General features: G+C 39.2%; 1 protein-coding gene and 1 long non-coding RNA gene across 14 annotated transcripts in view; one reads left to right on the top strand and one right to left on the bottom strand.

The window, feature by feature from the left end:
• Positions 1-25,195, top strand: part of LOC309348554 — a 507,755-nt gene that overhangs the window by 108,176 nt on the left and 374,384 nt on the right. The gene's annotated exons all lie outside the window — the stretch shown is intronic.
• The window catches only part of PTPRM (protein tyrosine phosphatase receptor type M), a 413,445-nt gene that overhangs the window by 34,895 nt on the left and 353,355 nt on the right, over positions 1-25,195 (bottom strand). For all 12 annotated transcript variants that reach the window (XM_081873808.1, XM_081873803.1, XM_081873804.1 and 9 more), the window contains 3 exons: positions 18,838-18,925; positions 13,345-13,421; positions 11,064-11,100 (listed from right to left, as the gene is read on the bottom strand). In XM_081873808.1, the coding sequence (XP_081729934.1) occupies positions 11,064-11,100; positions 13,345-13,421; positions 18,838-18,925 (202 nt within the window). The remainder of the gene's footprint in view (positions 1-11,063; positions 11,101-13,344; positions 13,422-18,837; positions 18,926-25,195) is intronic.

The following is a 25,195-nucleotide window of genomic DNA, read 5'->3' as shown; positions in this document are numbered from 1 at the left end:
TTCAAGGGCAGCCCCATGTAGAGCACATTGCAATAATCCAACCTGGAGCGTTGAGTACTGTGGCCAAGATGTTTCTGGTCAAAAGAGACTGTAACTGGTGAACCAGCCAGAGCTGGAAAAAGGCACTACTAGCCTCCAGTGATAAGGCTGAACTCAGGAGAACTCCCAGGCTGTGGACCTGCTTCTTCCAGAGGAATGCAACACCATCTATGACAGGCTGTCTCCCCACCTCCCTGACTCAAGAACTTGGGACACCAAACATTCCTGTCTTTTTAGGATTCAGCTTCAATTTATTGGTCCATTTCAGTCCATCATCACCTCTAGGTACTGGTCTAACACCTTAACCCAGTGGTTTTCAACCAATGTTCCATGGCACCCTGGGGTGCCTTGAATGATAGTCAAGGGTAGCGTGGGCAACACTGGCCTCTGTCTCTCTTTCCTTCCCTCCCTCTCCTTATGCCCTCTCACATCTCTGCCTTCCAAAGACTTGCACAGTTGTTTATTGCAGCAGCAGCAGCTGCCCGAAGGACTCACAAGGAGAGGGGAGAGGAGTGGAGGCTGAGGGAACACTACACAAGGGAATGTGTTCAAAAAAGGGCGAGAGGCTGCCAGCTCCGCAGGCAAGGGGTGGCATAACTGGGCTCCTGAGCCACACGGGGTGCCGCAGAAAGAATGTAATTACTCAAGGGAGCCGTGGACTCAAAAAGCTTGAAAACCTCTACCTTAACCAACTGTCCTGATTCAGATGGAACAGAGAGGTAGAGCTGGGCGTCTTTCACATATTTATGACACCTCAGATCCTGAAAACAGCTCCCGACAGCTTCTTTAGAACGTAAGAAGAACCTACTGAATGAGGCCAATGGCTCATCTAGTCCAGCATCCTGTTCTCACAGTGGCCAATCAGATGTATATTCCAGGTATGATTGTGGCCTGGAGGCTTGAGGAGTTGTGGGTTATGGGGGAGACTCACAAGAGGCTTGGAAAGGGTCCAGAACGACTTGAAACCACTTTGAATATCTGATTACTGGGGTGGGGGAGTTCTTTGACACATTCTGAGCCACCCCAAGGAGAACTGGGAGAAGAGGGATCCACCCACCATCACTACTCAGGCTGATTATGCTTCTTAAAAACAGGAGAATTTGCCCTGCAGTGTGTGAGCATGACTTCATGTGGATGCAGTCAGGGGCTCTAAGCCCAAAGAGCAGGAAGGGACTCAGGGAAGGTTAAGGGGGATGGCAGGTCTTTATGAATCTCCAATCCTGCATAATGGGCAATGTCTGCATGGCTGAGGCTATCCAGAGAGGAGAAGGGCCTTCATGGAACCCAATGCCACTTCCCCATCCCAAAAAGTTGAATCCATATTACCACATTACAGTGGTACCTCGCAAGACGAAATTAATTCGTTCTGCGAGTTTTTTCGTCTTGCGATTTTTTTCATCTTGCGAAGCACGGATTTTGGAAAAGCTTCAAAAATCACCAAAGTCTTCAAAAACATCAAAAAAGGCTGCCACACCGCGTGCTATGAGTTGCTCCTCGAAGTCAAGTCGCAACTGCACCCCCTGAATGCACGGTTTTAAGAAAAAGGAAACAAACTTGCAAGACAAAGGAAACAAACTTGCAAGACGTTTTCGTCTTGCGAAGCAAGCCCATAGGGAAATCCATCTTGCGAAGCAACTCAAAAAACGAAAAACTCTTTCGTCTTGCGAGTTTTTCGTCTTACGAGGCATTCGTCTTGCGAGGTACCACTGTATATCTAATGAAGTAGTAAACACTAGAGCAGACATCCCCAACCTGTGGCCCTCCAGATGTTTTGGCCTACAACTTCCATGATCCCTAGCTAACAGGACCAGTGGTCAGGGATGATGGGAACTGTAGTCCAAAACATCTGGAGGGCCGAAGGTTGGGGATGCCTGCACTAGTGTAGTAGAAATGGGGTAAAATAATTCTGTAGTGATGTAGACAATGGCAAAATGACATTTGTTGTTTCCTGTGCATTTTATAGTATTCTGTAATCTTGGGTTGTTATATATAAGTTATGCATGCTATGTCCCTTTTAAAATCAGTAGGAACTAAACCTGCATGACTGGGTGCTGGATAGTAGTATTAATCTTTAGTGAATAGTACTTTCTGTGTAGATGTATTTGTTTGGGTATGCAAATCATAGATCATGCCAGGAAATAGATCCCACCATTAGCATGGTGGTAGAAGAATGTAACAGATGAAAAATAATTTTATAAGACTAGGAATCCCAATTGTTTTGGAAGGAACTGGATCAAACCTTTCCTCCAAGATAATCCATCATCTTCCCCACACCCCCAAAACCACTTTTTTAGCCTTGCAGATGTTAGGTTTGTACCACAATCCTCTAGGAATGACTGATGAGAGAAATACTCTCCTCTGGAATGTCAGCTGTGTCCCTGCTTCCATTCTACCTGCTATAGCAAGACAATGGTAATTAAAATAACCCCAGGGAGTGAGAATTTAATAGAGAATTTGTTATCTATCCATTTTACCTGCTTTCTTATATGCCAGAGAGCCACCAAAATTATTCTGGACTCAGGACATTCATGGGAGGGAAAGAGGCTAGCTGCATGTCTTTGAAAGTAATTCTCTTCTATCCTATTTTTCTTTTCTACTTGACACTTTTCAAATTATTTTCTGACATCTGAATAAATTATTACTCTGTCATGTCTCCACACAGAATTGAAAAGCATTAAAGGGCAGGTAGGGGCACAGGATTTATTGTCATCAGGAGCTGAACAATTCGATTTCAGAGATTTGGGGTAGGAAGCGACACTGTAATCACTATAGGAGCCAAGTTTACAGAGGTTGACACAGAGCACAGTCCACTAAGAACTGCTGCTGTGCAGCCCTGATTAATTTCAAGGCGCATGTACCAAGAGTCTGTGCAAGTAACCACCTCAAAAATAAACAGAACCTGCTTTGCAGAAGGACTTTGTGTGGTTCAGCTTATTCTCATTCCCCTTGCGGGAAAGTTCAGCATTTTCTTGCTATGAATCCAATGACATAATCTACTAGCAATATAATATAATGGCTGCTATAAATACTCTCTACCATGAGGAAATGATATAAAATAGTCCCTCTTTTGCTACTGCGACACTACTAAAAACAAAGAGAAGCTAGTAAGAAATGGGTAAGTATTTATTCAAACTGCACAATCCCCAGTAATTATTAAGTGAATTTAATGCCCCACATATGCCATACTTTGTAATAGTTAGAGCTGTCGACTTAATACATTTTCAGGAAATTTACCTTGTTACATTTAACTGATTAATTGCTGTAGTAGCTGATTAAAATAAACATTACAATATCTCAAAAGAAGTCAAGCTTTAGTATTTTACAAAGATAATAATTTCCCTAAACCAATCAGCACAATTACCTCCCTAATTTTGATTTCCCTTGCAAATAGTCGTTATTTTTCTACCAGGTTTTACTAGAGTGTTAAGAGTATGCGGAGTTGGGCTTTGGCTTAAATTCCCCCATAATGTAACCCTTGTTAGTTGCAATTCAAGAGGTTATTATTCTGGAGAAAAGGTTTCCTGTGACTTTTCTCTTCTAAAGTTCATCTAGATAAGCATCTTTACATGTTTCCAGTTGGTCTCTGGAATGCTCAAGGAGAACACTGGCAACATCTCGGGGAAATAAATTCTCTCTCTCTCTCTCTCTCTCTCACACACACACACACTTTTGTTTGTAGCTCTCAATCTTTCTGTCCATACATAAGAGATGGGAGATAGAAATATATTGGAGAAATGGACCAGGAGAAAAATGTGTCCTGTAGGTATGAGAAAGAACTGAAAAATCTGAAGGAAAAGAGTGATAGTAGAGAGCTTGAGATACAGAAGAACAATTCTGAGTTAGATGGCAGGAAGTCCTTGTGAGGTTTCTGCGAATTGACATTTGTTCTGATTAAGCAGTAGACTGCTTTTTTCAGGGAAAGTGGCAGGACAAAAAACAAACAAAACCCCTCTCAGATTCATTCAGAGAGCCAGTGTGGTGTAGTGGTTAAGAGCGGTAGTCTTGTAATCTGGGGAACCGGGTTCGCGTCTCCGCTCCTCCACATGCAGCTGCTGGGTGACCTTGGGCTAGTCACACTTCTTTGAAGTCTCTCAGCCCCACTCACTTCACAGAGTGTTTGTTGTGGGGGAGGAAGGGAAAGGAGAATGTTAGCCGCTTTGAGACTCCTTAAAGGGAGTGAAAGGCGGGATATCAAATCCAAACTCTTCTTCTTCTTCATGACTTGAGATCACGGGACAAACAGATATGTAGATGGCCCCTACAAGTGGAAACTGAAACAGTCACATCCACACCATCCATTCAAAGCACATAGCTTCCCTCAAAGAATCATGGAAACTGTAGTTTGTTAAGGGTGCTTGGAACTTTAGCTCCCTGGGAGGGGTAAACTATAGTTCCCAGGCACTGAAATTAATGAACATTACTAAATTGTTGGCACCCATCTTTTCTGGGAGACAATGGAGGAGTGTGCCTTTGGGAGTGAAGTCAAGCTGTTAGATGCTTGCAGAACCTGCTGCAGCTGTAGAGACCAAAGTGGGAGAGACAAGTTGTGTTGCTGATGGGGCAGATAAAGGCACCCGGTTGTACTGCTGCAGTTGCACCATGCCGTTTCTAAATTAGGTCTAATAATTTAAAGGATCCACTCTTGAGAAAAACTTAGTTGAAAACCACCTAATATGATTTTAATGTGACCATTTACTTTGGTAGGGAATAATAATCATTGGTACAATACTTCATTCTGAGATGATAACAGCACTGTCAAAAGTTAGGAAAGCTTATAATACCAACATAAAGCTTTGCATCAATCCAATGCAAAGAAAACAAAGGAGCAGCCAGATTTCAAATGTCATTTGACTTTGTTAGAACACAAACATAGTTGAGACAGTAACCAAAATAACAGAATCTGAGTAATTTAATTAAAAGTTTAGGAATGCTGTTCTCCTTAATGTAACCTTATGGAGCACCACAACTGTTAATAGACTAATCTCTAAGGAGAGTTCCCACAGCATGTGGCTCAATTTAAATGCAAAATTACAGGATTACTAATTTTCTGCCAGCCCAGTGATCTGATTGGCTAATTACCCATAAGAACTGTGTATACATTATTTTTCTTTCAGAGTATTTGGGATTTTAAATTCTCAATATAGTAACTGAGATACATAAAATAAAAAAATAGCTGCTTCGTAGAATAAAGTTCTAAAGTGATTTCTTCATGAAATTAAATGGCAAAAAAATCTTTTACAAAAAAGCCCATATATTCTGTTGAATAACATCTACCAAATCTCTGGAACTGTTTGAGTTTGTAACAACAGTTCCTAACTCTTAGTTCCACCTCCTCTTGTCATGTTCCATCCACATCAGAACTGGTCACTTTGTACTTTTCTTACGTATTTTTACATATTCTGTCCTGCAAAATGAAGTGACTCTGGAATGGTTGGTGTAAAGAGGTGTCTAAGTGCTCCTATTGCTTGACTTGTATTACAGCTTTGCCTTGTACTAATCTTGAATGAGTTTCAGCTGCCAAAAAAGATAACCTATAATATAATTTTGTGCACACTAGAGCGTTAATAAATGAAAGAAAAACATACTGACTATTAAGTTAACCAAAATAATAACAATAATTCTTCAGGTTTGAGATGTGTCATATATCATAAAAGAAAAATGAAATTGTACATGAACAACAACTTTTCATTTAATTCTTAAGGGCTTTGATCCACTTGATACTTAACATCAGCCTGACTTCTACTGTTTACTGATGACGTCCCAAAGTCATGGAATGGCAAATATTCTGTCATATTTAAGGGTATAAACTAGGTAGTGCACAATAAAATCACACATCCTTATTGGCTTAGCAAGACAATATTTAAATGACACTGCATTCTTCTTGTATAGCAAGGTGCTCTGATTCCAGTCTTTACCTCATCCAAGCAGAAATCAAGTCACAAAAAGAACTGTACACTTCTATAATTTTTTTAAATCAAATGTGCTTTACTATACAGCTGCAGTGTCAAGTAAATGAAGTGAATCATTTTAATTGTGTTGCTTAGATAAATGTATCTGCACCAAAAGCACTAAATGAAAACACTTGGGCTCAAATGAGATTTAGGAACTGCAGAGGTAATCTCTACAAAGCCTTGATCTAAATAGCAATTGAACATGGAAGGAAAGGCAGATACTTTTTTTTAAAAGAGTCAATAAGCTTCTACCACTGTGATGAAGGCAAGATCTGGGCACCACTTACAACACTAGGTACAGCAGTGATTTTCATAGCATAAGTAGAATCTAATTAACAAGGAAGAAAGGAATGTACAGAAAACAGGATTTTCTTTCCCATAGATATTCTGTTCCGGGAGAATAAGAAGAACATTTACTAAAAAACTGGAGGTGAAATGAATGAATGTCTTCACTTAACGCAGAAGGTGCCAGGCAAGCTTCCCTGGGGAATGTATTCCACCGACAGGTGCCACCACCAAAAGGCCCCTTCTACTGCTTCCACCCTCCACACTTCCTATGGAAAGGGCATTCTAAGGAGGGCATTTGGAGATGATACTGAGGCCAGGATAAGCTTGTTTGGAAACAGTGAATGTATTCTGTATAAGGTTGTAAATGTTAGAGTTGGCAATCTGAACTGGGCCAGGAAATGCACTAGGTGCCATTTGTATTCTGATTGCTTGGTATTTTGCGATTTTGCTATTTATGCTACCACAGTCAAAACTGTGTAAACACTTGTGTTATAAACGCTTATCTTTAGGGGCTTATAAGGCTGACACAAAAGGATTTTCCCATGGTTGAAGCATGATATGTTTGTTGCATTGAGGAAGAAAATTATATTCACAATATAAGTGAGAAAGTAAATGGTTTGTTTTACAGCTAGAGGCAAACTGAAGGAATAAGAATGCCTGTTTGCTGATTTAGAATTAGTAATTAAAATATTTTATTAGGCCTAATATATTTAAACCATACCTTAATAACTTGAGCCTTAAGCACATCAAATATAATTACTGCTCCTGTGTCTAATTGTATGTCTAATTGTAATATTACTTTTACTGGTTACACTGTTTATGTCAGGTAAGTATGATATGCAGGCAAATTTGGTATATGATAAGCACCGCAGGAATCAACTTATGAGTATGCACAAACATTGCATACATACAAATAGAGTTTTTCTGTGGAATGTACACATTTCTGCTGGACATTTCAATAATTTCAATTTTCTGTGAACATACTGGGGTTTGCCATATGGCGCTTTGTTCTCCAGTTACTTTTTACTCTGCAGATATTTTCTATCCAATTAGCACTTGCATTTTTAATTTTTGTTTAAAAAATGAAGCCACTTTAAAGGTTTTAGTTTTTCTTAGTAGTAAGCAAGTGACCAGTTCAGAGAACATTCATTTATGCATGCTGTTTAATTTTTCAACAATTATCTGATAAAAGCATGGAAACATTCATAGAATCATAGAATTGTAGAGTTGGAAGAGACCATGAGGATCATCTATGCAGGAATATTTCACCCAGTGTGGGGCTTGAACCCACAACCTTGAGATTAAGAGTCTCATGCTTTACCAACTGAGCTGTCTACTTCCGTTGTCTACATCAATTCCCCCCAGCCTGCTGCTCTACCGATCTTTTGGACTGTAACTCTCCTTCAGGTCCATTCAGCATGGCCATACTGGCGGGGGCTGATGGCAGTGTAGACCTAAATATTGGGTGGGGGGAATCAGTTTGGGGAAGATGACCTACACTGTGGAATCAAACATGGCTACCAGCCCACCTTTTAGCTGAAAGGGGATTTTAAATAAATATTCTCAATTCGAAAATGTCAAATAGTCATTTTCAAATTGTGCCTGCCTGTTCTTTATGCATGATCCATTACATCAAGACAATAGTTTTCTTATTATAAGTATGACCCAGGTGCTTATTGTGACTGTCTCTGTCAATTACTGTAGATCACCTGAAGTCTTCATTAGTGGCAATTTCAGCCTATTATAGCTACTGTAAAGAAGAAAAGTAGATGCTCATTTTCTAACCCAAATTGCAGGTTTAGAATATGCTGCACTTAAAACATAGCTTAATGGTCCCTTGATACAACAATAGGTAAAACAGTTTTTGTCCTCCTTACACCAGTTTCCTAATCAACCTGATTTGAAAGACACAAAAGGTAAGCTCATTGCTAAGCAAAACCCTGTAAAGCTAAATCTTGTTCATTTGGAAGATTCCAAAACAGTAAAAAAAACTAAAACACAAGTGATTAGGCAACCCTCCAGCTTTGTTGAAAAGCCAGATTGGTAGCCGATTGCAAACAGATTATGTTTGCCACTATTTAGTGGCATCCAATTATATTTGCTTATTAACACTTGATATGTTGAATGGAGCTTAAGAAGAGCACTAGGACAATTAAATAGCAATCTCAACTCTGTAGGGATTTGAACTAATTTCTCAAATGATTTCCTTTTCCTGAAGAGCATAGTACAAAGGAATACATGCATGAAAATGGGAATGGGTTGGATCAGAAAGGTTACTGAAAGAATCATTGTGAAATATTTTAATGGACATATCCCAAATGTTCTGTTCAGATGTTTTAGTCAAATGTTCTCGCTTTCAATAAAGGTATGGGTTGCAGCCATTGCTAGTCCTACTCAAAGTAGACTTCTTGAAATTGATGGGCACGACTAACTGGGGTGCATTAATTTCAGTGGGTCTACTGAAATTAATTTAGTTGGATGCAACCCTTTGGTTTCCTCCCAAAATGAGTGAGTAGGAGTCAGCTAATTTCCTCAGTCACCAGTTTATGTCTGGGGATAATGGAGGAAAAGGCAAGACAGTGGCATTCATGTTCTTATCTTTCTCCAACTCAGGCATGACTATCGGGCCTCTATCAGGCCAGTTATACCTCATCCCTAAGCCACACAGGTGGAGTGCATAATGCTTTGCAAATATGGCTCAAAACGGGAGACTACAATTCATTCATTCATCTGTTACCAGTTCTCTGCATTAAAGTGCAGAACCTTGTTTAAACATGAACCATCTCTCTCTCTCTCTCTCTCTCTCTCTCTCTATCACACACACACACAGTTGGCTATCACTTTAAATCCCCTGCAGTGGAATACTTGCAATGAAAAAAAAATTGTCACTAGGTGGCAGAATAGAGCTGTTTTGTAAGGGGTAACATAAGCATCTACAGTAAATTTTAGAAACCAAAACAAAGCCATAGTCCTTCCTTCATTTTTCTGTGGTAGGTAGAAAAAAGTTCTCCAGTTCTATGGAGCCAAGCTGTTGGTTTTGCACATTGAACGAAGTATAAGGAAACATTAAAATAGCAACCATATCAAAAATATCAGTAAAAAAAGGTGAGAATTTCCCAACATGTTAGGAATCAGTTTTCTCAAGGTAGAGGAAAATATTACACCAAGGGTCCCCCCACCCCCACCCCGAGTCTAAGAGCTTTATTTATTCATGGCGAAAGAGATAGATGCGCAAGCTGGTGCTGGAATGGGGCAAAAGTGGGTGAGAACAGAAGCAAAAGTTGGTGGAGTAATAGCTGCAACTCCTACTTTTGTACAGTGGGCAGGGCCAGCCCATCCCATTTCGCCACCTGAGGTGGAACAGGAATTGCTGCCTCCTGCTGTGCCCCACTTCCGAACCTGGCACACCCTGGCTGCCGTCAAACTCAGCGGGAGCTGAGGCACTCCTCAAAGCATTGATGCTCACTCAGGTTCTCTGTCGGGGGGTGGAGAAGATGAGCGCCAACACTGCACACTGGAACACCTCCCTTCCCCGTCTCATGCCTCTGACAGTGGCCAGCCAGCCAGAATTTCCTATAGTCCTCGCATCTCGTTATCCTCAATTCAGGCAAGAAAGAGCCATTACCACAAATCAAGGAGATATTCCAGCCAAGCAAAATCACTTGAGGAGTGTGCACAGCAGGGCTGGTGAGGGATATGGTCTAGGGAGAACCCCAGTGGTTGATAAGAGAGGCCTGCAGGACTTCATTCATGCCCCACACCTGAAGTCCCCCAATCTACACCAAAGATTACTTCCATGAGGGGGGAAACATGCAAGTGATGTTTCCTAGGTTACTTTAATTAGTTGGTTCATTTTAGTGTTTAGATCCTGAAAATTCAACAATAGTCCTAGGGCACCAGCACATCTAGTTCATGTTCAGAGTAGAATTATCATTTTGTTTAGTGTAGTATAACAGTAGCCACAAATAATATATTGTATATGCTCATCAGAGTACACAACGAAAAAAAAGGCTAATTCCCAATCATAGATACAAGGATAAAAGTTCTTCTCTTTGAAGAATAAAGCTTAAAACATCTGTTGTCTTAGCATACAAATCCGAGTGAAGCTGCTCTTTATACTGTGCCAGATTTGGGTACAGGAGTATTAGAACCAGGAAGTTGTATAGCCATTTTTAATGAGCCTAAAAGCCTAATTAAATATATACAGTACTGTTCATCACAGATTCTTTCAAGATTCTTCACTTCTGTCATAAATTGGGGGGTGCTGTGGGATCAGAAAGCTAATCTGAAGAAATCAGGTGCACTGACCATAGTATTAGTTGTTTATTACAACATAAGCGAAAGTGAAAACCTTCACAAGTGCATTTCCCACATAAAAGAGCAATACACATGTACAGTGGTGCCTCGCAAGACGAAATTAATCCGTTCCGTGATTTTCTTCGTCTAGCGGTTTTTTCGTCTTGCGAAGCAAGCCCACTGACAGCTTAGCGGATTAGCGCTATTAGCGGTCTAGCGGCTTTTAGCGATTAGCTGAGAAGCGGCTTATCAGCGGAACAGCTGAGAAGCGGCTTAGCGCTTAGGGAAAGGGCGGAAAAAAGCGGGGGAAAACGCGGGAACTCGCAAGATTTTTTCGTCTTGCGAAGCAACCCCATAGAGAAATTCGTTTTGCGAAGCGCCTCCAAAAACGGAAAACCCTTTCGTCTAGCGGGTTTTTCGTCTTGCGAGGCGTTCGTCTTGCGGGGCACCACTGTATACAAGAAACTTATAAATGTGAGATCAACTTACCTTGCGTAGCAATATAGTGGTTTGGCCTGTGATAACCCTGAAATAAATTTTTAAAAAGCGTTTTGTGTAAATCTTGCACAATCTGTCACAGGAACAAGGCAAAAAACATAAACATAAATACGCACAAAGAAACCTACTAAGGGCAAAGGTTTCACCTTATGAATATGAGAAAAGCTGACAGGTGTAGCAGCTCTAGCTGACAGGAGGCTTTTAAAGCTGTGTGTGATTAGCTAAGGAGTTACAGCTGCTGTATTCTAGAGGATCCTGTTCTTTTCCAAGGAAATGGTCTAACCTGGTGACACCTGCAGGTAGCAGCAGCATTTGTTTAAAACCCTTTCACTTCTCAAAATTCCTGCAGCATTGTAAGGCACAGCAGCTAAGGTCAAATGTTTAAGTTATCAGGGCAGCATATTATCCACTGAAAAACTGCTTTCCTGTAATCTGATTCTACATTACCCAGATACTGTTTGGCACGTCCAATCATCAGATGGTTACTTGCCAGCCCAGTTCTGCTAACTGAGCAGCAGTAAAGGGAGAAATAATGTTGAAATCAGTGCTTCTCATCTGGTTATTACTACGGAACAACAAAGAACTATGGAACTTTTTCTGTGGCTATTGCTGGGCCTGGGTAATGCAAGAATTAGGCCTAAGCTCTAAACGATTGGCCATTCCTTAAAGTAGGAACATAGGCAGCTGCTTTTTATCAAGTCAGACCACTGGCCTAACTGCTCCTTAATGCCATCAGTGTCTTTGAAGCACAAAATTTATGTACAATTGCCACTGAAACTAATAGGATTTGCAGTTCTGGTGTACTTAAAAATGAATCCAAAAGAGAAACATTACAGGCAAAACTGCATACCAAGCTGTTAACAGTAGAAACTTCTTATCAATATTAATAAAGTTAATGCTAAATCTTTTCCATCTTTAGACATCTATACATTTAAAGCACATTCCCACCTCCTCAAAGAATTATGGGCACTGTAGTTTGTTAAGGGTTGCTGCGAATTGAACTCTATGAGGAGTAAACTACAGTGTCCAGAATTCTTTGAGGGGAAAAGTGTTTTGAATGTGCTTTAATAGTTGTTTGTGACTGGGAGAAAATTCCATTTTGTTGCTCAGCTCTAACTTGAAAACAACAAGAGGAATTCAGTCCTGTGCATTAGGATTCTTCCATCAGCTGAAGCATTGCTGCCAGATGGAATGATCTCCCCTCTGCTCCCCATGTGTGCTATTCTGGGGGATCTTAAGTTTCGATTTAAAGCTAAATTAACCACTATTTAGAAGCATTTAGATTACAGCATGGCAAAACACACACTCCTTAACGTTGAGACTGCCAAATAAGATGTGTAATTTGCTTGTTGAAACTCTTGCAGGGTAAAAAAATGCAACAAACAAACAAAAACAAACTAGTTTTAATTAACTGAGAAAGAAATGATCTAAATTCACTTTTGTCATAGTAATTGGGAAATTGTGCATATAAGGTATTGGCAGCTTTGTCACAAGGTGTCACTAATGAAGATAAAAGCAATGTTGATATCAATTAAGATGACTAGGTTGTTCTGAGTTGCTAAACATTAATGTTATGTGCGAACATGAAAATTACTGATTTTCTTTGCAGACTTAGTGCTTAAAATGGCATTGACTCTTCCTTGATTTCCAGCTCTACTTTTGATTTCATTCTTTCTATGCCCCCCAAATGCTGTCTCTTAAAGAATTTATTCTAATGTAAAACATTAAGTTAACATGATGCAGAATGAACAAAGAAGCAGTCTTCAATAATTAAACAGCATACATATTTAATGAACTGTCTTGCTTGCATTAGAAGTCCTGGTTAACAGATGCAGTCTATACTTTGAAGGCTGCTTAAAAGTGCCGAGATGACAAGAGATTGCAAGCCACTGCATTAGGAATTATAGAGTTTTGTCACATTAATATGCAAACAGCCCCCCTTTAAAAATTGAATCATGCCAAGTTGTTGACAGAAAATGAAAATAACATGTCTTTGGTCCCCCATAAATTTCAGGAGGAAAAGTAGCCAGATAAAATTACTGGCAAGCCTCCACTCCAATACATGGCAATTTTAGGAAATGTCTGATTTTATTTTCTTATTAGCAATCTTTGGTAGTTTTAATCTCAACTCTAGCATACAAGAGGGGGTCTCCAGATTGGTTTCTCACAGAATTAACAGCTGGCATCCTGATTGCATGCAACATCATTTGGAATATCAAATGAAAGTCTTTCCTTAAAATGTTAAATTTCTTGTCTAGATGAGTATACGTACATCGATATAATTTCCATTGATGTAGTCAGAGTTTAAGTCCCCTTCAATAGGCTGCAGCCTAACTCGAGAATGATCATCTGAAATAGAACAAGGAATTTGTATTCTACTCAATACTCATCAAATAACAGTCAACATCAAATAGTCACGTGGATAATAGAAGGAACACAAGATGACGTAGCATAACATATGCTATGATTACTTTAAAAGACTTGTTTTTAAAAAACATAAAAAGAAAACAAGTCAGTTGTCCCTGTCCTCAGGGGTAGAATAAAATCTGAAATAAACTTCCATCCAAAAATCTTTATGGTTTTCAGTGTTCCTCCCCTAACAGTGTTTTCATAAACAAAGTTCAAACTGAAATGCAATATTAGTGATGATTTTGAGTTGGCACGACTTTCATGCACTCCTTATTACAAACCATTTCTTCCCAATTCTTAGTCTTTGTGTAATGCAAATCAGTCATAGGCTTGCTGTTTGTGGACCACAACATTTTCTTCCTGGATCGGTTGCCAAGTGCAAAGGCATTTGAAAGCCTTCTGAATTAGAACTCAACTCCTTATGTTATCTCCGTGGAGGCTGTCCTCTGCCTTCCAAGCAGAAGAATGAATAGTTAGGATGCAAAAGGAAACAGGGAACACCATGGAATAATGTGTATTGTGGTTGTTCGTGTTACTGAGATATTTCAGTCAAGATGTTAATACACAGTCACAGTGTTACATTCCAGTTTCCATGTGGAAGGCTGCTTGAAGGCTTCAGCATAAAATAGCATTCATGGGGGCTGAGCTCTTTTGGCCACGCCCCCAATATTTTTGGGGAGGGGGTGGGCTCCCCAATATCCTAAAAATGAGGGAGTGGAGGAGGCCATCAGTGGCCATCTCCTTCTCCTCCTCCAACCTGCCATGGAGAGAAAAGAGGCTCAAAGCAGCCCGCCGCTGGTGGCAGTGGTAAGAGGAGGAGGGGGAAGCTGTGCTGCCGCCATGTTTGGGTCCTCCGTCAGCTCATCCCAATGTCCTGACATCACATGTGTGATACACACATGCACCCCGCGCCAAATTGCTCTCAACAAACTGGTGCCTCTGATCACCTGTACCATGTGGAGACTTTCCATGAAACTACCCATGATACAGAAACCTTTCAATTGACATCCGGCATGATGGCAATCAGGTCAGAATCTACTCTGAATGCTGGTGGAGGATGACAGAGCACATGCACAGCGACACTTACATGCACCTAGCAACATTTCCACCTTCCATTAATTCAGTGCAGCTCACTTTAATTTGGTATCCACCACAGTAAGTTTTCCACTATTATATGTGTCATGGTATTGGAGGTGACCTGAAAACGTACTTCAGATCACTGTAGGTTTATGGGCCATGGAATAAAATCGCTCTCTGTAGGAATATGAAAGGGGTTTCTGTATTATCACAGAAATAAATTACCTGGAAGTGTCAGTGTGATTAGGTGTGCAGTTGTAATTTAGATAGGGAAACTTACTGATCACCCACCAGTTGAATATTACTGTACTTTCACATTACAATTATAATTTAGATTCAAAATACAATTCAAATTTAAATAATAAAAAATAGAAATCAATTACTCACAGGTTTACCAGGCCAGAAAGATTATACAAAGAAGGTAAGTATTAAGAAACTCTGGGGGAAAAGTAAGCTACCTGTACTCTGAAAATCAGTGGTTTTACTCTGCAATTAGGGAGGCTACTTAGAGTAACTACATTCATTCTCTCTGGAGTTGGAGAATAAATAAACAAGCAACCTTTACTCTACTTTTTCCTCTTCACTTGTCACCACTTTCTGAACAAATAGTAACTTGTTAAAGTAAGAAGAAATATAGTGTTGTTTTAAAACAGAAATACCCAACATGTTGCACTTCCAATTTTCTGGACAACAACTCCATCATGCCTGAAAATTGGACATACTGGCTGGAACTGATGGGAACTGTAGTGTGAAACATCAAGAACAGCTACCCCTGTTCTGAATCATTGCATTGTTGTTGTTTTGCTTCCCCACCCCTCTTAGCTTCAATCTCTGTTGAAAATGCAAGACGTAAACTACCTGAACAAACCAACAAATCAACATCAGGGCAGCATCTCTGGAATATATTCTGTATGTCTGTTTCCACGGGTGTCTCTCTGGATGCATTTCAAATACTCATGATACTACTTTTAAATGACTGATTAACTGTGGAAACTGGAAGCTATGCAGAGTACGTCTTATAGGAAAGATTATTTCCCTTAATGCATTCTGCAAAACCCCCAAGCACATCACTAATATGATACCTTGGAAACTAGAAAGATAAAATTGTGGCATTCCACCTGGTTTTGGTTGTGTTTTTAAATAAGTCCATGTTGCTCTCAGATTGTGATTAAATGCTATTCCTTAAAATGGTGTTTGTGCTCTCATGGCCAAATTCACAAGGCATGTTTAACTTATGTTCAATTGGAATGAAAGGAGGTTTGTGTCATGGGAAGTTTATTTCAAGACTAAACAGTTTGCCCTCTTGTAAGCCCCTCTGTAAGTAGGTTCTACTGGAAAAACTCATGACATGTGCACAACTCTTTGCGATACTGCCTTAGTTGTCGACTAAACAGTCCTGCAGAAAATTTTGACTCTTTGTTAGCTGTGCTAGCTCTGTCAGACAAACAGGAATATGTAAATGCCTTTTTGCTAGAGCAAGCACAGATGACTTTGAATGCATTACGGTAGTGGTTTCTTTCTAGAGGAAACTAGATTGTAACAGGCATCTTGTGGAAATTCATATTTTCTTTACTATCTGAGTCTGTATTTTTGAATAACTATAGCAGAGGACTCAAAGAGCCCGAACCTGATGTTACAAAAGCTTCTTATTTTTCAATGCTTATGGGAAAATGGATGGTGCATATTTACTGCGCCCTTTAGGAGGGCAGGAAGTAAAGAGCTGTTTTATGATGCTTTACAGTGGATTTAGATTCCATTACTGAATATGCGTAGTGATAAAAAGGATGTGATGCTGCTGATATTAAAATATTTTACCTCTGTATTGCTATACCAAAGCCATTTTGACAGTAACAAGTTGCAGCGTATAGTTATTAGAATGCTGGATATTGTTACAAGTTTGTGAAAGCGCCTATCGCTTTGGTTTTATGTAAGAGGGTGGTCGATAAAACAAGCTTAATGCCCCTAAATTGTTCCAAATCTTTCTCCAGCCTTTACACTTTTCAGCTGGTGGGAAGTGAGGAAATATTTTGCTGAGAGACAAACTTCTGCAGCTTCAGGGGAGGTACCTGAAGGGAGTCCATGCTGAAGGTCTCTGGGGATATGATGCAGTTAGCAATTGCAGTGTCTGCTTTAGGCATTTGACCACTTCCAATATTGCTTTTATATTTTTTTAAATAGATATTAAAATGATAATATGAGCCACTTTAATTAATAGGAAACAAATCCAACTGCTCTGGAATGTTGGCTGAGCTGCTTCTTTGCATTAAATTTGTTCAGCTATTCATTAAACTAAGGCACAGATATGGTAAGAAGGATGGATGTCACATGACTGCTCTTTGCACTACAATAGTGGTGCCAAGAAAAAGGGCAGTTTTGAAAGCTTCCTCGGTAAGAATTCTTTCTTGACACCTTCTCAGAAGTGTCTCTTCCTTGCAAGCAAAAGCCTCATTCAACATACCCTTATTCTATTCACTACATAATATGCTCTCCTGTAAATGTACCCAGTGTCAGCTAATGCGTATTTGTCAAAATCCATTACCCTGTTTTAGCAAACGTTCCACACTTGTATAACCCTTATTCTTTAATGGTTCTACTTTTAAGTCAAGAGACCTTCAGATAAGAGGATGGCAAAGCCATTAAATGCTTTCCTCATAGTGAACATGAACCTTAGTGAAGTCTATTCGCAAGAGGCCGTCTTCAAAAGGGCGAATGCTTATTATTTAGTGTCATCGTTTACCTAATTCTGTGGTTAATTAAAACTCTGATCCAGTAGGAAATGAAGACTGTAATCCTACACACACTTACCTAGAAGAAAGTTCCGTAATATTTGTGGGGAAAGTGTCATGACTGGCTGTAAGCCACATGAGGAAATGGGGTCACAGGCTATTTTAATTACATAAAATGTGGTGCTCAACTCTCTTTGACGTCTTTAGCTTTACTGACTAAAGGAGCATATTTTAAGCAACATGTGTCTGAAGCTAGCGTAACTGGCATTGGGCTGTAGATGTAGCACTTTGTAGACAATAAATTTTGAACAAAAACAATACCATCAATGCTTACTTGATATTTACACAAACCTTCAGCCACACTGGACACAATCCAGCAAATGTTAGGCATTTCTGAGAGCCAAACTAAATGTGCAGGCAGTTTCACATACAAATGGGAATGAGATGGTCTGCTTATGAGTTCAGGGGTGGGAACTAAAACCCAACCTCCTCTCCTGCCTTGTGTTGCTGCACTCTATTTAAGTAGTTTCTCCTTAGCTGCCTCCAGTATGAGACATGAGCTGGACACTGAGAAGTTTGCTTCAAACCTACAGAGCACAGTGTAATAGATAAGGGAGGGGTTGATTTTCCCTTCCTCCCCCATAAGCTTTTTTTAAAAGGACATGTGTAGACCCTCCCCTCCTTCATTTCATATGCTTAATAGACACACAACTGCCACACATGTCTACTTTGGTTCTAAAAGTCCCACAGAAATAAATGGAAATTAAGTGTACCACTAACACTTAAATGGGAGCTAACTGTGTTTCGCTTTCACAGCATTCCCCTCCCCACTTCTGTATCAAAACATTATGGTTGAAGCATTACGTATAAAAACATTACAGCTGAAATATGAGACAAGTTATTACATGTGTACTTATCAACAGTACTGATTCCATATCAATAATCAGTAACGTAGTACTGTAACAACCTGTCTCATATTTCAACTGTAACGTTTTCAGGACAGGGGACCATATTTCAATTTCCTTTTTTTCCATTGTGCTACTGTAGGAGGATCCTAGACTCTAGAGAATAGAACATATCATTATTAAATATAGTTTGGTTCTATCCTTCCTCTGAGGAGCTCAAGGTCACCAGCCTGAGTGCCATGGCTAAGATACAAGGTGAAATCCTTTCCTGCAGTCCAACACTAATCACTATTCCACACTGGATCTCTCGCCGATTCTGTTCTGAAGTCTTTAAACTATTAAAGTACTTACTTCTCCCATATTCTTTAATTATGGTGGCCGGAGCTCAGTTTTGTACTCCACACAAATAGATGGTAATTGTTTTATTGATTTGTTAATTACTTTGTATAGTTTATGCTGCATTTGTGATGTTCTATTATGTTCTGGTTATTTATTATTTGTAAGCCGCTTTGGGATTCATTTGAATGAAAAGCAGCATAGAAATACAATAAACGAAGTCAGCACAAATCAAACATAGAGGTGGGCAGCGTTGTCAAGCTGCTAAAAGGAAATTTACACAGAGGTACAACTACACTTGTCAACACTTACATGCAATGATATTCCCATATCTATTCTTCATTCGGTTCTCATCTTTTTTAGCTGAGTCCCAAGGTGCAGACTGTCCTTCAAAGAAACTCTGTTAAAAAGAAACAGGGGAAGCAAAAACAACACTAAGCGGAAGAATATGTAGCAGAACAAACACTGAAGATAACACAAAAAGACACAAGGAGAAAATACCACAGCAACGTGCAAAACACGTAAAGACTGAACTGTAGTTATTGTTTGTTCCTTTGCTTGTTACTTATAAGTAATTTCACGAGCGGTTATGAAAACATTGTTCTTTTTAAAATCAACAAAGCATCAATAGATTTACAAGATAAGGCTGACAGCATAGTACAGTCGAGTATTAGCAGAGATAGGATGAGCCGGACATTCAGAGTAATGACAGCAAAAAAGAAGTGTAAGGTTTTTAAGAATCATCCTGAAACTTTTAGAGGTCATTTCCATTACAACGAAAGTCAAAAGATTATCCTGCTCTGATTATCATGGATCAGTGAGGCTCAATATGGTGTTTAAACTTTCAGAATACACAGTCAACTGAAGGTATGAAATACTCTTTCAATACCCCGGACACACGTGTGCCTTCTTCAGATTTAAAGGTCTGTATACACACATTTAAAGTGCATGGCTTCCCCCCAAGAATCCTTGAAATGTGGTTTGTTATGGGTGTTAGGAATTGTAGCTTTGTGGGGGGTAAGTTTTTAATATTTGATGAATTACTGTATTTTAATCTTTTGTTGGAAACCGCCCAGAGTGACTGGGGAAACCCAGCCAGATGGGAAGGAAGGAAGGAAGGAAGGAAGGAAGGAAGGAAGGAAGGAAGGAACTATAGTTGCTAGGATGGGGTGGGGAGTCATGTGCTTTAAATGTGTTTTTATGTATGGTGTGTATGCAGTCCATGAGAAAGGAGCATCATTCATTTATTCCATATTGTTCACTGGATCATTAAGGTTGGGACAACTTGTCATGACTGGATTTCTCTTTTAAAGGACAGAACTCCATTATGCAGCCTAAATAAGGGGGACACAATAAGAAGCCATTCAGTTCTAAAGGCTTTCCACTGAAGAAGAAGAAGAAGAAAAGACTTCTATAGCTAATGGCACTTGGCTAAATGTCTTTTCCTTAGGCAATACCTCTTTGCATGCAATTCATGTCCACATTTGTTTTGTAAAAATCATTATTTACAATACCTCATAAGATTATTGAATTTCCAGGAAGGGGAAAATGTTTTCATCATGCAGATAACCTGGTTCAATATTTGCTTAACCATAGCACTATATTATTTAATCAGGCTTGTTTAAGAATTAATTCATTTGGGTTAGGAGTGCACATTCATTGGTCAACTAGGGATGAAAGTAGGCAGATAGATTTCCATCCCAGGCTGTATTTGTCCCAAGCAGAGCTGTTTCTCTTCCGCTACAGCTTGGCTTTCATTACAACCCACGTTGCTTGTCTCCTATCTGCTATATGACCAGAACTAATGTAAATAATTATGTAATTAATTTCAGTGCATTTCAATGGAAAGGGGACAACTAAAACAATGCAGAAAACACTGTAAATATTTACATTATGTTTGTGGGCTAAAAAAACAAACAACAAAGGCAGCGGATACTGCTTGTCTTTGCTTGCATGATTTCCATTCCTGACCTCTGACGAAAATGAGAATGGCAGCAATACCCACTCTCGTTTCCCTTTCTGATGGAATTATCTGACATCCCTGGTTAGAGTTCCGTTGCCATAGGGATTTGTTTGCGGCAGAAATGGTTTGTGCCTGCTTGGCCCCATTACCTGCCCTACCTGTGCTCAGCATGACTTATGAAAGAGCCTGTATGTCTGGGCATAGGCTCTGTACATAGAACCAGGGGCATGCAGTGTTCCCATGTGTACAATTTGTTGGTATGAAGGCTGTTTCAGAATGGATGCCAAAAGCACCGAGGACAGCGGTCATGAACCTGCACCTTCCTATGTATACTCACTCTCCTCAGAAATAATAATCCTTCATTGTGAATAATATTTTCTCTAGTAAATACTGTACAACAGCAGTTGTCTGATTCTGAATGCTTAAGTGGTATCTTTAGGCCTGTGAGTGCTGTAGGAAAGAGCTTCCATTTCTCTGCCTCTCTCTCTCTCTCCCTGATTTGCCATCCACCAATATAAATGCTCAGTCTCCCCTAATAAAACTTATGAACAGGACTTAAAACCCTTATAAGATTAAGTTAAAAATTTGAATAGAAAGAACATCCTTCTCTATTTAACTATAAGTACTTTAAGAATAATTTTCACAAAAACCAATTTAAATTTTAGAGACTTCTAGCAGCCTCTTCTCCTTTTAAATTCTAATGCCGGGTCTTCCAAAAGGGAAGATTTCTATATGAGGCTTATTCTGTATTAATCTGAAGAATGTACGAAGAACAACAACTCAAATTCAACTGTAGCAACACACTCCTTGGCACCATAGTTAACTGTAACAAAGTAAATTGTCTTTCAGATTTATCTCTAAAACAATGAACCTCTAGAGTGAGCAGATAAGTTTTTATAATTCTCCTCTTATTCAAAGAATTCCCTAGGTTCAATATACACATTTATGATATAATTAATGGACAAGGTGTGTGTGTGTGTGTGTGTGTGTGTGTCTGTGTATCTAAAATTTACATTTGTTCTCAAGCTGTAGTCCCGCTCTTCCTGCAATAAAAATGGTTTCAGGAGGGTTGAACAAATGCTTTCACTGAAATGTATGTAGCATTTTCACAAATAAACCCCAATTTCATTCTTTATAGTATGTAATTAAAGTGTTGTTTCTGACTATATCTCATATATTCTGCTGCAAGTCAGTGAACCATGGAAACACTCATAATAGTAGAACGTCTATAATACAATAAAATGAAACCACTCCATGAATATCAACTACTTTGCATTTTCAGAACTATTTCTGAATACTGTGTATAAGGAAATTGAACATTTCACAAACAAGCATATATTTTCCCTAAGCAAAGCACATGCCTTGTGATTCTAAAACCTTCTCCAGATCAAGCTTCCCTCATCAATTTCTGAAAGATATAATTACATGTCCCAATTGCACAACTCAGGAAACTGCAAGTACAAAATGGCAACAAGATATTTAAAATGAGAACTCCCTATTCCCATAAATAGATATATTATTACGCAGAAGGGTACCGATGTCAGAGTTATACATCATGTGCTGTAGGTTTGCCATGCAGTATGGATACAAGTTTTAGAGTTTTGCGTGTCTTTTACAATTCTACTCTATAATATACAATGAAGTGAGTCCACAATAATAAAATGGAACACCAGAACTTGTCACATCATAATTCATGGCTGGCTTATACATTTGGCAGAATCAAGGGGTAAAGCTATTCTCAGACTGTACCATGCGAAACTGCAGGTGGGGGATTCCAGGATAAATACTACTCCATAAAATTATTCACTGAAAATAGAAAACTAGTAAACCAGAGTGCTGATTTCAGTTTTATCCACGAGAAAGCATTCAAACATGCTTTCTTGCAGCTTAAAATGGTATAACCTGAGAACTGGACTCTGCTGAATGTAAAAAAATGGGCCCTTAGAAATGTTTCGGCTTCTGACTCTCTCTCTCTCTCTCTCTTTTTCAGACAGTTTCACTACTAACATCTTAAATTAAGAAACTACAGATAAACTACCATTATAGAATCTGAAGCTGTACAGATCCTAAGTTCTCTATATTAAAACTGTCAGGCACCCTAAGCATAGTTTCCCATGCAAACCATCATTTTAAGGATGCTTTGGCAAGTTCCAGCTGAAAAAAAGCCCTGAAGACATGCCCATTGTGCACAACAGTTGCACAAGTATTGAACAAAAATGGTATCCGTGCAGGCAAGGTTTTAGACCAGGCATAGGCAAATTCGGCCCTCCAGATGTTTTGGGACTACAACTCCCATAATCCCTGACCACTGGTCCTGTTAGCTAGGGATGATGGGAGTTGTTGTCCCAAAACATCTGGAGGACCACGTTTGCCTATGCCTGTTTTAGACAAAGCCACTGCCATCTTCATGAAAGCAAAGTTATACAAAATAATGAAGAAGCCAATTCTTTATGCCACTCAGTTATGCACTGTAGTTTGAACACCGCTGAAAGCATTAAACTACAAGTTTTTTTATTTATTCCAAGACATATAACAAATAGCATGTTGACAATTAAACAGTATGATCAATATTGTTAATGTTTTTTTAAATATATATATATATTAGAAAAAAACCTGGATTGTTATGTTGCTTAGCCAAAAGTATGATTGTTCTTTTTGTGAGCATACCCTCCTTTTTGGCAATTTTTCAGAGACGTGAAAGTGTTTGCTATTCAGGAAACATTGTCCTCACTCTGAACTGGCTTTGCTTGTTCTCAGTGGTACCATAGCCAAAACTTGTTGGCTTTGCGGCATTGTTACATGCCATTTATCACATGATTCCCAAATGGACTCCAGGAATTAGAGCAATTAGAAAGAAAAAAATGGCACTGAAACAGCAAAAGATAGGAGAAAGTGTGACCATAAAAATAATGGGAGAATAGTGAACATTTTCACAACTAAGTTGTGTCCCCCCACCCAGAAATATTTCTTCTCCTGCTCTCCCACAAGTGCTACTTTTCACCCGGCTATCAAAATGCAGTTCTAATCGTATGAAAAGGATGCAATCCTGAACAATAAAATGGCTTTTATTTAACAAAGCCAATTCAATTTTTCTCAAATAAAATTGACTAGTTCAATCTTTCATAGCCACCAGGGGGAAAACTTGGTGCTCAAGAGAATTCTCTATGACATGGTTCATTACAAGTCACCCCTTTCCTGATAATCAAGTGGTGAGTGCCTTTGCTTATGCAGCTGAAAAGTTATGAAAGAAGGAGGGATCAGCAGGCTTAGGAGAACTCAAAGGTGTTAGAAGGAGAGAGACAGAGTGTCTGATCTTTATTTGACCTCCTGATCTGATACTCAACTGAATTTCTTTCTGGTACAACTTTACTGTAGATCTAACCTATTATATCATATTTGGTGGAAGCACTTCATTTGTACTAAGTCTGGCCCAAGCTGAAAGATTGTACATGATGAAGAATCCAACTCCAGTTCCCTTGATAGTTTGTCGTAACAGTAAATCAACGCTATCACTACTTTATGCTTTATTTCTAATTTGAGATTTTCAAGGTTTAGCCATTTGTCCTCTTAATGTTTCACTCTGTTAAGATTTAGGAGTGCTCCTATACTTTCTCCCCAATAAGTTACTTACACTTCCTAAGATGTAACAACATTTTCTGTTTGATGTGCTAATTTGTGTAATCGACTTTTTCCAGGCCTTTCCCCATATCCCAGCAGTTTTTCAAAATCTTTTATAATGGGTCAAAACTGGAAAAAATATTTATATCTATGTCCATATGAATGAGACTGCCACCTTGTGGGGCTTATTTAAAACTTGCTGTACATGGCAACTGGTCCACAAGCCAATTTATGTCCAATGCCTTGCTAAATAAATCTGCCCCTCCATATTACTGGGCAAACCAAGGGTGTTAGAAATATGTTCAAAAAGAAATTGTTATGATACAGTGGTAGCTTGGGTTACATACGCTTCAGGTTACATATACTTCAGGTTACAGACTCCGTTAACCCAGAAATATTACCTCGGGTTAAGAACTTTGCTTCAGGATGAGAACTGAAATCTTGCTCCCGCGACGCGGCAGCAGCAGGAGGCCCCATTAGCTAAAGTGGTGCTTCAGGTTAAGAACAGTTTCAGGTTAAGAACAGACCTCCGGAACAAATTAAGTACTTAACCCGAGGTACCACTGTATTCTGAATTTTCCATAGAATGGTTAACTAAGTAATGGTTTCTGTTATCATAGCTGTTGCCATTGCTCATTGATATCATTTTGAAAACAAAATACATCCAGGTAGAACAGAATCAGTTAATTAACCTAGTAAGTAAACATTAGAAACAGCTAGAATCAGGGGGTGAAAAAAAAGGGGGGATAGTAAGTCGTTTCCCACAGGCAAATATTCAGCAACCGTGGGACAGGATGCTGGGTGGAATCTACACACATATAAACAACACTCTGTAAATGTGTTTTTAAAAAACGTTTTTAAAAATACATTTAATTTGGCATAGCTCACAGTCGCCATCTAGTGTCACATTTGTATACTGCACTTTACAACACATTTAAAATGTTTCGTTTGCAGCTGTGTAGCGGATTGGGCCATCGGCCTCATCCAGCAGACTCTTCTTATGTTCTTAGAAAAAAAAGATTACTCTCAGATTATTCCTAGTACATCATATGGTTGAATTGCTTCCTTGCATTTTGTTCCAATATTGGA

The sequence above is a fragment of the Podarcis erhardii genome (assembly GCF_964252035.2).
Source record: "Podarcis erhardii genome assembly, chromosome: 8".
NCBI classification, from domain to species: domain Eukaryota; kingdom Metazoa; phylum Chordata; class Lepidosauria; order Squamata; family Lacertidae; genus Podarcis; species Podarcis erhardii.
This window is presented reverse-complemented; position numbering and strand designations above follow the sequence as displayed.